This window comes from Entelurus aequoreus, linkage group LG05, assembly GCF_033978785.1.
Source record: "Entelurus aequoreus isolate RoL-2023_Sb linkage group LG05, RoL_Eaeq_v1.1, whole genome shotgun sequence".
Lineage (NCBI taxonomy): Eukaryota > Metazoa > Chordata > Actinopteri > Syngnathiformes > Syngnathidae > Entelurus > Entelurus aequoreus.
In genome coordinates this window covers 58,917,534-58,931,957 of record NC_084735.1, presented here as the reverse complement: position 1 = coordinate 58,931,957, position 14,424 = coordinate 58,917,534, and the positions used below count along the sequence as shown (strand labels likewise).

The 14,424-nt window shown below is 37.3% G+C and overlaps 1 protein-coding gene across 1 annotated transcript in view; it reads left to right on the top strand.

Annotated features, from left to right (window-relative positions):
* The first annotated feature begins 259 nt into the window (after positions 1–259).
* Positions 260–14,424, top strand: part of cltca (clathrin, heavy chain a (Hc)) — an 82,618-nt gene continuing 68,453 nt past the window's right edge. The window contains exon 1 of the mRNA XM_062048450.1: positions 260–560. Coding sequence (XP_061904434.1) covers positions 519–560 — 42 coding nt within the window. The 5' untranslated portion in view covers positions 260–518. The remainder of the gene's footprint in view (positions 561–14,424) is intronic.

Sequence of the window (14,424 nt, the reverse complement as noted above, 5' to 3'; positions counted from 1 at the left end):
GGACAAGTGCGCAATGACGTGTATCACACAGATAAATGATGTGGCAAAAATCAAGGCGCGACTAAAAAGAAATAGTTCCCTGAATACCATGTAGGTCTATTTGTCTCGGGGAGTAGTTTTGAAATTATATATTTTTACGATAATATTTCAATTACATTTTAAATCATATTCAAATGGCGACGTGATGACAAATCGTGAATGCCGCAACACACTTTAAAAAAAGTGCAACCGTGTATTCATCCGCCTCATCGAGCACTTCCATTTCCGGGATGTTTAGTGTGCTAGCTAACATCCGCCATTGCAGATCGAGGGAGTCGGTGTAGCCGCGGTTAGCTCGGGGAAGCTCGCAAGTATAGTGCCAAGTGACGATTGTTAAAAACACCACCACACCGACAACACTCTCATTCGGAGCGGTAGAAGTCAAGCTGAGAGGTTCCCTGGCTGTCTGGCTAGGATCTGAGAGAGGCCGTAGTTTGTTAGCTCTCAGAAGAAACCGGAGGAGATTGAACGGAACCGCCATGGCTCAGATCCTGCCTATTCGATTTCAGGAGCACCTGCAGGTGAGTGGATGGATTAGTACCTCGTTTTTTTTTGTGTGAAATGTTGCATCGATTCACACTTGCTACGATTTTGCTTGTGACCCCGAATACTTCCTGCTCCTAGTCAAACATTGTTAACAAGTGATGTTAGCCTTGAGAGCTATGCTAGCTAGGCGGACTGGGGTGGATGACGTTTATCTTAGTTAGCGTCTAGCCTTCTTGCTAGCACTTTACCGAGCCTCTTAGTTCATTTAAATGTTGCGTTAGCTTATTATTTGGTCAAAATTGTCGACCGTGATGACATTAACAATCATTGATTCATTCGTTGATTGGAGCTGAGCATTTAGCATTACTGCTACAGGCCAAATACTTAGGGACGTATTCATGTCACGTCTCCAGTCTTCATTCTTACACATTCTTACAGATTCTCATTTTTTAACACATTACTATATTCAATCATTTATATTAGGGCTGTGAATCTTTGGGTGTCCCATGATTCGATTCAATGTCGATTCTTGGGGTCACGATTCGATTCAAAATCTAATTTTTTTTTTTCAATTCATCACGATTCTCGGTTCAAAAACTATTTTTTTTCCGATTTAAAATGATTCTCTATTCATTCAATACATAGGAATTCAGCAGGATCTACCCCAGTCTGCTGACATGCAAGCAGAGTAGAAGATTTTTGTAAAAAGCTTTTATAATTGTAAAGGACAATGTTTTATCAACTGATTGCAATAATGTAAATTTGTTTTAACTATTAAATGAACCAAAAATATGACTTATTTTATCTTTGTGAAAATTTTGGACACAGTGTATTGTCAAGCGTACGAGATGCAATGCAAGTGTAAGCCACTGTGACACTATTGTTCATTTTTGTAATTCTTTATAAATGTCTAATGATAATGTCAATGAGGGATTTTTAATCACTGCTATGTTGAAATTGTAACAAATATTGATACTGTTGTTGATTATAATCGTTTTTGTTTCACTACTTGTGTCGTGTTTGTGTCTCCTCTCAATTGCTCTGTTCATTGCAGTTCTGAGTGTCGCTGGGTCGGGTTTGGTTTTGGAATTGGGTTGCATAGTTATGGTATTGCTGTGTATTGTTTTGTTGGATTGATTAATACAAAAAAATAAATACATTTTTTAAAAATAAATACATTTAAAAAAAATAAAAAATCGATTTCGGTGAGAATCGGTTCTGAATCGCACAACGTGAGAATCGCGATTCAAATTCGAATCGATTTTTTCCCACACCCCTAATTTATATGTTCGTTAACTGTCACTATATAATATTCAATTCACGGCATCATATTTTTTTGTACTCATGTAGTGACAAACGACAAACAGGGTGGATGGATGGATAACTGATCTTGATAAAATACTACTAAGCTTGTATGATTAGTAAAGGTCAGTAAAACAAAAATAATGCTATTCGGTAACATTAGAAGGGAAAGTCAAACACAAATACAGATAGACGGAATATAAATTGAAATAGTAAGTTAAACCACATTTCTAGGTATAATGATTGATGATAAAACTAACTGGAAATCTCATGTAACAAAATATACAACATAAAGTAGCAAGAAACACGTCAATGAATAAAGCAAAACATGTTCTAGACCAAAATTTACTCCATATTCTCTACTGCTCGCTAGTGTTACATTGAGTTATTGTGCAGAAATATGGGGAAATAACTACAAAAGTAGACTTCATTCATTAAGACTTCATTCATTAACGGTGTTACAAAAAAGATCAGCATAATGTTGTATATAGAGAACATTCAAACCTTTTATTCATTGAATCGAAAATACTGAAATTCCACAACATAGTGAGTTTGCAAACAGTTAAAATTATACACAAAGCACACTACAATCTGCTACCCAAGAATATACAACACTTCCTTCTCAAAAAAAGAGGATAAATATAATCTTAGAGAAAAATGTAATTTAAAACATGTGTACGACCTTCAGTATATCCATCCATCCATTTTCTACCGCTTATTCCCTTCGGGATCGCACGGGTCGCTGGAGCCTATCTCAACTACAATCGGGCGGAAGGCGGGGTACACCCTGGACAAGTCGCCACCTCATCGCAGGGCCAACACAGATAGACAGACAACATTCACACTCACACACTAGGGCCAATTTAGTGTTGCCAGTCAACCTATCCCCAGGTGCATGTCTTTGGAAGTGGGAGGAAGCCGGAGTACCCGGAGGGAACCCACGCAGTCACGGGGAGAACATGCAAACTCCACACAGAAAGATCCAGTATGTGGAATGAAATTATGGAATGGATTAAGCAAAGAAATCAAACAATGTACTAATATATTCCACTTCAAGAAACTCTTGTGTTTACAAAGTACAAAAGAAGAAGAACCATGATAAACATTCTGAATGTATTTATTCTATCCGTTCATTTTCTAGATAATCTTACTTATCTCAGCATATGAAATATAACTTACTTCACAATTTATTATTTATTTATTTTTATTGTTATTACTAATGGAGTATATTGTGAATAAATTGAGAACAAGAAGTGAACAAAAGTTTTAGTAACTGCTATGTTAAGGAACATATGTTTAATGGACCGTAATTTTTTTTGTCAAAATAAAGCCAATAATGCAATTTTTTGTGGTACCCTATTATTTAGAAAAGTATCGAAAAGTATCAAAATAATTTTGGCACCGGTACCAAAATATTGGTATCGGGACCACACTAGTGCCATATAGTCTTTCTCAAAGAAAAAATCCCTATGTTTGTGTAGTTTTTGGCTGTACAAATCGTTTTGAAAAGGATAAACATTTCTTCAGAGTTCCTCGAGAGGTAATCAAAAAGGACGGAAGAGTGCAAGATATTACGAAACGACGACGAGAAAAGCAGCTCACACTCCAGTCCAAGGGAGCTGAGTCGAATAATGCATGAGTTTGCAGTGATCACTTTGTCAAAGGTTTGTTTATTATACTTTCAACATTTTAAATTTCCCCTATAAGTATTATCTTGAAATTATTTTTAATTCCTGAACACGTTTGCTACGAGTATATCGAAATGCACCAACAAGGCAAGTCTAAATAAAAGAAAGCAATTGTGAGCAAAACCTAAAAGAGTTATTAAGCTTTTACCGAAGGCAACAATCCTTGACGAAGCTGTCAGCACATACACAATGTTGACATCTATAGTTATATTTTGGTAAAGACATGGAAAAACACGCTACTCGTAAATGGGTTGTGCAAAAACAACAAATATGGCAGTAGACGCAAAGTTAAATTGTAAAATGCAACCTTACCTAAGCCTAAACGATGCATATTTATTAAGGCTGAAACGACGCGTCGACATAGTCGACGTAGTCTACGTCATCGGTTACGTAAATACGTCGACGCTGTTTTTGTGCGTCGACGCGTCGCGTATTTACATCACACTACCGTCATGGCGGAGCGCAAAGCAGACTGCGAGCGAAGGGGAAAAAGCACGCCAAAAGTCGTCAAAAGTGTGGGAGTATTTCAATACACAGCCTAATAATGTTGTTGTATGCACACTGTGTCGAGCGGAAATGGCCTATCATAGCAGCACAACGGCTATGAACGAACATTTGAAAAGAAAACCATCAACTAGTCAATCGTCCGCGTTAACATACGTTGTCATCATTACACAAAAACATGAATGTGTCATTTGTATCTGCTAGGGGTGTAACGGTATGTGGTTTGTATTGAACCGTTTCGGTACGGGGCTTTCGGTTCGGTACGGGGGTGTACCGAACGAGTTTCTAAGCTAAAGCTAACTGGATGTTTACTTTTATATTTGCACATTAAAAAGCAAATAAGCTACTTTTAATTTTGTTAAATGTTAAAAGTTTTAAATGTTTACATTGTTACAGAATATTTTGTCATGTTGTTGTCAATGTTGACTGTGGCCATCCTTTTTTTTTTTGTAAATAAAAGCCATGCCTTTTGAAAAAACTGGCCTACATTTATTTTTTCATCTTCATTTTAAATAAAATAAAATAAAAAATAATCGGCAAAAGGAAAAATAATCTATAGATTAATCGATACAAAAAATAATCGTTAGCTGCAGCCTTAATATTTATCCGGGAGAGTCTTGATACCAATTTCCTTGACCAAGCCACACACAAATAACCCAAACGTGTTTGATAATATAAATTCATGTGTCTTAATCTAATCCAAAAGGCGTTTCCGATACTTGAACTTGATTAATGCCGACAGCCATGGATACATTTGGACCACCACAAATAGAGCTGACTGTGTGCATCGTAAGTCAGCTCCGACTTCCCCTAAGTCGGTCACAGTGCAAATCTCCTAGGTGAAGTTTGCCCTTACATCACAGTTGCACCTGTGCATAAGCAGAAAGGCTGACCAAGAAGTCTTACTAGTAACCGTGCTAAGACACATCTCTGCACTGTAATCACGTGCTGACATTGTGTTGGCATTGCTATGTGCATCACGTTGTTTGTCGTATAATACTCCCTTGGTCTCTCAGCCAACTATCAGTAATTCATATCCTGCATATGTTTAATGATTGTTTCATTGCATTTTATCTCACAAGCACACCCTCAAGTTAGTATATGGAATACACTAATTTCCTTTTTATGCCATACACTACTGTACTACTCCGATGCATCACTATTGGAATGTGGACAATTCATGAATCGATAGACATTTGTCCAAATATCGATTACTTACTTATGTTAAATAGTTAGACAGACTGTTTTCTAAAATGAATGCTAATGTTCTCTAAATGTTAGTTTTAGGTTTGGCTAATCTTAAGGGAACCATTAGCTAACATCCTTTTAACATCATGTGTTGGCTGGGTTAGAGCTGACACACAGAGGAGGAGGGAGAAGAGGACAAGCTATGCTAGCCGCGGCGCTTTGCTAGATTGAATGTGAAGTAGTGACACGAGAAAAGAAAAATGCACTGTGCACTTCCAACAGAAGGCTAATGGGAACCGCGTTCCAAAAAAATGTATACATACATTTAAAACATCCGTTATTAATTATAGTATTAACATATTTTCTTCTTCCATATCGTTAAGCTCTAATATTCATTTGTTGCTGCTTATTGTACAATGCACTTTGTTGATTTTTTTTCTTAAAGATTTTTCCAATCCTTTTAGTCATTCTTTTTTATTAAAAACTGCTGGCAACACATGTATCAACTATTTTTAGCGTTATTGGAGACTGTACACGTGTTTAGTTACTTCTGTTACTCCATGCCTGTGACGAAAAGCGAGCTGCAGAGAGCCTGATGTCACATTTGCTTCACGCTGGTGAGAGCCTTCCTCTAATTGAAAATAGATTATTGCTCCTGTCATCTTAAATTTTGAATATCACTGTCCGTGGGTATATCTCGGATACATTAAAATACGTCCACATCGCGGACATGCCTCTTGTGATGACATAACATCATCACAACATCCAATTTTGGCAGCGCTGTTCTGGTGATCAAAGTACATCTTTTTCTGCAGCCTAATCTTTGGTGTATCACTAGTTAATAGTGTGCAAATAATAAACTATATATATCCATTCATACTGTTAATACCTGCTCGTGGTAGGCTGTGTATGTTAGTGTGTTATGATGCTCATGTTGGCGAAGAATGATTGTGCCCGTTGTTAGCATAAGATTGGCAATAAAATCTAAAAAGAGCGTCAGACTTTGTCTTCTCACGCTAGAATACATTATATCACTCAATTTTGTTTTCACGTAAAAAAAACTCTCATTTTTAAGGTGTGGTGGCTAATATGTTGCCGAGGCGCACTGCCACAATCAAATACATTATGGGGAAACCCTGGCAGAAAGTAACTACCGTATTTTCCGCACCATAAGCCGCACCTAAAAACCACAATTTTTGTCAAAAGCAGACAGTGCGGCTAATAACCCGGTGCGCCTTATATATGGATTAATATTCATATTTATTTTCATAAGGTTTAGGTCTCGCAACTACGGTAAACAGTCGCCATCTTTTTTCCCCGTAAAAGAGGAAGCGCTTCTTCTTCTACGGTAAGCAACCGCCCCCATAGAAGAGGAAGCGCTTCTTCTTCTACTGTAAGCAACCGCCAAGGTGAGCACCCGCCCCCGTAGAAGAAGAAGCTCGCGGATATTTAATTTCATTTGTTTTTCTGTAAAGACAACAAAATGTCTCCTACTAAGAGACACGCGTACAAGGTTCCACTGACTTTTGATATTCATGTGAACCGCACTGTGGATACAACGGGAACACGTACGGTGAATATTCGCACCACAGGGAATGAGAAGTCGTCCTACTGTGGTTCTAGCTTGCCATGCTAACGGCCAGAAACTTCCACCCACGGTGATATTCAAAAGGAAGACCTTGCCAAAAGAGAACTTTCCAGCCGGCGTCATCATAAAAGCTAACTCGAAGGGATGGATGGATGAAGAAAAAATGAGCGAGTGGTTGATAGACGTTTACGCGAAGACACCGGGTGACTTTTTTCACGCAGCGCCGTTCCTGTTGATCTACGACTGCATGCGCGTCCACATCACAGATGGTGTCAAAAAACAAGTGAAGCACACCGAAGAAGAATAATTCGAGGGATTTGTAGATGAGTAATAACTTCAGAAAGTGAGCTTTAAATGTTTATTTTGTGTGTTGTGTGACACTAACGTATGAGCAACGTTGAGTTATTGATGTTGCTATTGCTCTGCACTATTTTGAGTGTTACTATTTTTGTGATTGCACATTTGCACATTACATTTTGGGAGTGAACAGAGTTGTTAGAACGCTGGTTTGTAATATATTATTAAAGTTTGACTGACCTATCTGACTGTTTTGTTGACATTCCCTTTAGCGTAGCGTAGGTGCGGCTAATAGCACGGGGCGGCTAACAGGTAAACAAAGTTTTGAAATATGCCGTTCATTAAACGTGCGGCTAATAACACGGGGCGCCTTATGGTGCGGAAAATACGGTAGCTAAAAAGAGGAAATTAGCAAGTAGATAATTTCAATACAGTGTGGCTACCGGCTGGTAACCCTTTTAGCCATATTTGTGAATGAGTAGATAGACGACACACATCTGTGAGCCGCAAGTGTATTGCGACTCTGGCCAAAGTGTCTGAACATTCAATGGTTTTAAAAGGCACAAATAATAAATTAAGGAGGCTTGCTCGCCAAGTAGGGACATTTATTTGTTCATTTAGCAGGCTATTACCTGACATGTGGGTCACTCTACGGGAGACAAGGGCACCAATGTAATAATGCATTTATTTTTCCGAATATATTTGGGAGCTACAGCCGGCCGGCTGATCAACTGTCAGTCACCCTTTCACTCACTCTCACATGATATCACTGTCTTTCGGTCGCCCTGTGATGGTTGACTGACTGCTGGTTGTGAAAGTACTATACTTAATATGCAGCGGAGCCTGCTTTTCAAATGTTAATATCGCCGGTAATCACCATCATTTAATCGTTGCGACCAAAATTGTGATCACGATTAAAATTCAATTAATTGTGCAGCCCTTGCTTGGGTGATGAATGAACAATCTTTTCGAGCAGACACACTAAGGACGGTTTTACTTTTTACTTTACATGGTTGCTACTTTTTATGTGACACAGCGCTAGTATGCCTTATTAATAATCATTTCTAAACTTAACAAAAACAGCAAGGCATATGGTTTCCGCATTCACGCAACCGCAGACAGGGTCACAAAATTGGCCAGTAAAACATAATCAGCTGTTAAACGCAGAATATCAGGGAAATTGACATAAATGTGATTTAAATGCTGTCATTATAAGGAGGAGGAACATTTGTCTGGGAAAATTACTCATTCATCCCCGACACACCTCCTGAATAAAAATTGTTGAGACGGCCACTTTGAAACAGCGACTAAACTACGAAGCTAAAGCTAGCAAGAACAATCCATACCAGGCCTAAATGATTACACAAATTAGAAGGAAAAAAATAAGATTATTAAGCCAAATGTCCCGTTGTGGGAATATTTTAGCTTCAAATTGGGTGGGGCATGTGAGCCCATCAATACGGTTGAACAAGCAAAAATGCCATGATCACGTGATAGCAATAAACAAAAAGACAACATCCAACCTTATTTTTCCAACTGAAAAAAAAATCACTTTAAGATGTTCAATTTCTATTTAGGTTAAATCTTTGCTTTCAGAAAGGCGTCCATTTTATTTTTTGTTTATTTATTTAGTATAACAAAGTTATTTACCGTATTTTTCGGACTATAAGTCGCAGTTTTTTTCATAGTTTGGCCGGGGGTGCGACTTATACTCAGGAGCGACTTATGTGTGAAATTATTAACACATTACCGTAAAATATCAAATAATATTTTTTAGCTCATTCACGTAAGAGACTAGACGTATAAGATTTCATCGGATTTAGGGATTAGGAGTGACAGATTGTTTGGTAAATGTATAGCATGTTCTATATGTTAAAGTTATTTGAATGACTCTTACCATACCGTTAACATACCAGGCATGTTCTCAGTTGGTTATTTATGCGTCATATAACGTATACTTATTCAGCCTGTTGTTCACTATTCTTTCTTTATTTTAAATTGCCTTTCAAATGTCTATTCTTGGTGTTGGGTTTTATCAAATACATTTCCCCAAAAAATGCGACTTATACTCCAGTGCGACTTATGTGTTTTTTTCCTTCTTTATTATGCATTTTTGGCAGGTGGGACTTATACTCTGGTGCAACTTATACTCCGAAAAATACGGTACCTTCCAATTACAGTACAATGGTAAACAATTATACAGTAATGAGAACTAAAAGTGTATATCGTTTTAAATGAATATTTACTTTATTAACATAATATTACGATTACATTACATTATGAACACTGTATAGTTTTTTTTTGATAATTTCTTCAGTTAAAGGGAATGATGTAGACCAGGGGTCGGCAACCCAAAATGTTGAAAGAGCCATATTGGACCAAAAATACAAAAACAAATCTGTCTGGAGCCGCAAAAAATTAAAAGCCATATTTACATGTGTCATGAGATATACATTTAATTAAGAGGACTTAAAGGAAACTAAATGAGCTCAAATATACCTACAAATGAGGCATAATGATGCTATATGTACATATAGCTAGCCTAAATAGCATGTTAGCATCGATTAGCTTGCAGTCATGCAGTGACCAAATATGTCTGATTAGCACTCCACACAAGTCAATAACATCAACAAAACTCACCTTTGTGCACGACGTTAAAAGCTTGGTGGACAAAATGAGACAGAAAAAGAAGTGGCATAAAACACGTCCTAGAAAGTCGGAGAAAGTTATACATGGAAACAAACTATACGGTGAGTTCAAGGACCGCCAAAATTAGTAGGACAAAACGGCGCTCGCCAAATACTCGAATCAGTGAAGCATATTTAATATAAACAGTGTGATTTATAACAATTGGGGAGGTTTGTGTCATGTTTGTCCTCCTACAGAAACCATAGTAAAACAAAAAAATTGATTTTTTTCCCCCTCATCTTTTTCCATTCTTCATACATTTTTGAAAAATCTCCAGAGAGCCACTAGGGCGGCGCTAAAGAGCCGCATGCGGCTCTAGAGCCGCGGGTTGCCGACCCCCGATGTAGACCAAGGGTGTCAAATGTACGGCCTGGGGGCCTGTACAGGTTTAAAAAACAAAAAAAGGACCTGTAATTTTTTTATGAAAGAAACTGCTGTTCTAAATGTGTCCACTGGATGTCGAAATATAACAATTCAAGTGTAACCCACGTCACACATGACACTGTTTAAAGATGAAGTGTCAGCAGACTTTAAGCGCCCTCTGGATTGGCTGCCGCTATTCCTATCAGCGCAGGTGCAGGCAATCAGCTGCTCCTTTTTGTGGCTGCTGGCAGACTAATGCTGTAGCAACACAAAATAACTTATGTTATTGTAAATAATCCACTCGACAGATAAAACAACGAAACTAAGATACAAAGACTTAAGTCAACATGACCGTCATCTTTGAAGTTTGTTAGAATTCCGTGCAGCGCTCGCTATTTGTTGATGGCACGAGGAGCACCCTGAACTCCATTGTAAAAATGTGTTTTTAAATTTGTTTGTTCTATTTTATTTTATGCTTAACATGTTAATATTGGTTAAGTTTGTAGTTATGCTACCCTTAATTTGGCTATTATGGTGTCATTTTGAAAACATTTTTGGATTATAGTATAATTTTAATATTTGAATGATGATAAATGAATGGGTTGTGGCAATTGCGGATGTCACCAATGTAGTGGTAGTAATTATTATTCCATGATTGAGGTACTGTAATCAGTCCGGCCTGTGTGGGAATAGATTTTCCTCTATATGCAGCCCCTGAGCTAAACTGAGTTTGACACCGTAGACAAAAGCTTGTTTGCAGAAAGCCAAATATTTTTTAAAGTAAATTATTGCGTATTGTTTTTATAGTGTGGCACCTTAATTGACAGTATAAAAGTAACATGTTTTTCTTCACTTGTTATTTTCAGTTGTATGCATTTTTATGTATAAAATTAGAAAAATGTGTGAATGTGAGTGTGAATGTTGTCTGTCTATCTGTGTTGGCCCTGCGATGAGGTGGCGACTTGTCCAGGGTGTACCTCACCTTCTGCCCGAATGCAGCTGAGATAGGCTTCAGCACTCCCCGCGACCTCAAAAGGCACAAGCGATAGAAAATGGATGGATGTATATTGCTATTATTGAAATGTTTTGTGTTTACTGTTTTCATTTTACTTGTTGTGGTTTATTCGTTACTAATTCATATCCGTTTTTTTTAACTTTACTTAAAGTTGAGTTTTGGCGGTACATACTCATGTTTTAAAATTTATGAATAATTGTGTTATTAATTGTGATTACTATTTCAATCAAAATAATCATGATCATTATTTTTGCTCTAATCATCCAGCCCTAGCGCCATAACACAAACAATAATACACCATTTCAGTGTCTCTGCTTGGGTGTATTAAACTATTGAACACGAAACTTTATGGCAGTTAGCAAAGAAAAATCCATAAATTAGCCGTACCGTTTCATAAGCTGCAGTGTTCAAAGCGTAAGAAAAAAGTAGCGGCTTATTGTCAGGAATTCGGTAGTAATATACAATATAATAACTATAGATGTAGGGCTGGGTGATATTTCGATATACTCGATATATCGCGGGTTTGTCTCTGTGCGATATAGAAAATGACTATAGCGTGATATTCGAGTATACCTTCTCACGCAGTTGCTTTTAGCTGCACGCATTACACTGCAGGCTCTTCCCAATCTTTCTTGTCTCTCCTTCTCACAGACAACAAGCGCACCTTCTTACATACGTCACATACGTATACGCCCTCGCGGAGCAGAGAGGTAGCAGCATGGCTAAAGTTAGCTGTGGTGCGAGTGGTAATACGAGAGAAAGAAGGCACGAGAGAAAGAAGGCGCGAATCTGGTAACAAATGAAGGAAGAATTAATTCCAACAAAAAACAGCAGGGGGTCCATCGTCTGGCGGTGGTTTTGCTTCAAGTGGGAATATGTCTGACAACCGTAATTTGTCAAGTGTGGGGGAAAAAGCATTGCTACAAAAATTAGCATTACTGCTAATATGTAGCATCATTTGAAAAGTCACCTGCTAGAGAATGAAGAGTGCTTACTCCGCATGTCAACATCTCCGTTCGGTGCCACACACCCACACCATCAAAATGCAGAGGCAAACATTTCCAGATCAACACCGTATGTAGATTATCTACGATCAAAGTATTGGAAAGGACTTCAAAAATGTGTAATAAAGTTGTACTTTATATAAGAAAAAAATGGCATACAAAGCGATCCTTATATCTTATCTGTTATTCATTCACCCGAAGGCTTGCAATCCTCAATCTCAACAACCACAATGCACCTGCTCCCGGTCTTTTTAACATCCGGTTTGCCGCAATGAATTGTGGAACATGCAGTATTTTAGTTAACCCTTTGTTAGGCTATGACGTAGAAAACAACTCAATTCAATGTCAGTGTTTCTCAAATAATCAATATCAAATACATGTATAAATCAAATCAATTCTCTTTTAACTCTTTTTAGCTGTAAATAATAATAGATCATTTTATCAGCAATTAAATCAAGCATGCAAATTATGAATGATCATCACACATGAACTATATAACCCATAAGTTACAACACCGTATGAAAAAAATAGTCAACAAAAGGAGACAACATCCGCAGGAACCTAGCACATAGCGAAGGACGTACAGTCGTACACAATTTGATTTCTTATTATGCAGCTAATTTTTATTTGACGCTTATTGAAATATCTTGTGTGACATCATGCACAAAAGTGCACTTTATATGTTTTAAACTATTGTAGTGGCGTTGTGTACAAAAAGTGCACTTTAATTTAGTGTTATTATGTCATCTTAGTGACATCATGCACAACTGTGCACTAATAGCTTGTTTTAAAATGTCTCTGACAATTTTGCACTTTCTGTTTTGGAAATGACATGTATGTTTGTGCCACTGCTTAATAACTGTTTAATAAATACTGTGTTGGTCAATTGACTTAGTTGTGATTTCCCTCGCTGCATGAACGTTTAAAATGAGCATATATTAATGCAGTATGAACAAGAATGTTTTAATGTAGACACATAGAATGTGATTATATGTATCAAGTGTTCATTCAAGGCTAAGGCAAAATATAGAGATAAATATCGTGTATCGCAATATGGCCTAAAAATATCGAGATATTAAAAAAAGGCCATATCGCCCAGCCCTATATAGATGTATAAATAAATGATTTATAATTGAATCTTAGCCCCTGAATAGTAATCACATTGTGAGGTATCCAAAGACTCCCACCTGTAATACTTCTTTAAAAAGTCACCTGAACTTTTAAAGACTCCCACCTGTAATACTTCTTTAAAAAGTCACCTGAACTTTTGTCACAAACCATAGTACATTATCTTGGCCAGCCCTGAATAAAGACTTAAGTAAGGAATTTGAGGGATTTGGATGTGAATGCTGGATAATATCAAGGGATTTTGACATTAGGCATGGGCATTGTAATCATTGTCAATTAGGTGACTGATAAAAATTATTTATCATGTGGAATTGTATTCTTGTTGAAGCAACTGATACAACATAGTCTATAACCAGCAGACTCAGTTAAATGTCAGGTCGTACAGTGCCAGTTGATTTTTTTTATTACGTTCCATTATTAAAAATTGTTGTTGAATAAAGATGTCTGTGTGGTAGAATGCATGGTCATTTTACAAACTACATTAAAATTGACAATGTTTTTGATTAGCTGATTGACAAATCTAGTGAAACACTAATCTCTCATACATACATTCAGTACTTAGACCAGAGGTTTTTTTTCCAGTGTGTTGCAGAAATCCAAGAATGACCTTCCCCTTTTCACTCATTGCAGTCATGTGTTGTCAGCCTGTAAACTTGCTAAGATTGCATTTTATATATCATCCATTTTTATAGTGTGCTGTTGACTACTTTAAGAGAACTACTATTGTCATGTGAAATGTGTTTTCCTTGAAATTCAACATGAGCTGGAGCTACATGAGTACTGTCAGCACTGAGGAGCTGCGGTTCATTAAGTGAAGCATAAATTCCAACGCTTGGTGATTGATTGAACAGCGATCAGTATCGACCAATTTCTGGGATTACTTGGATTTCTGAATAACTTGGTGATAAAATGTCTTCTGCTCTTCATCAAAGACACAAACACAGTCTGCTTAAACTTATACTGCACAAAAAATTAAGTTTTCATCTTTTAATTGAAAACATGTTAACATTCACAGTGCAGGGTGGAAAAAGTATGTGACAAAACTGTTTCAGTGCAGAAATCTTCTTGGGATTTTCTGGTGTGAATCGCTCTCTTGAGGTCATACCACCGCATCTCAATCGGGTTGAGGTCAGG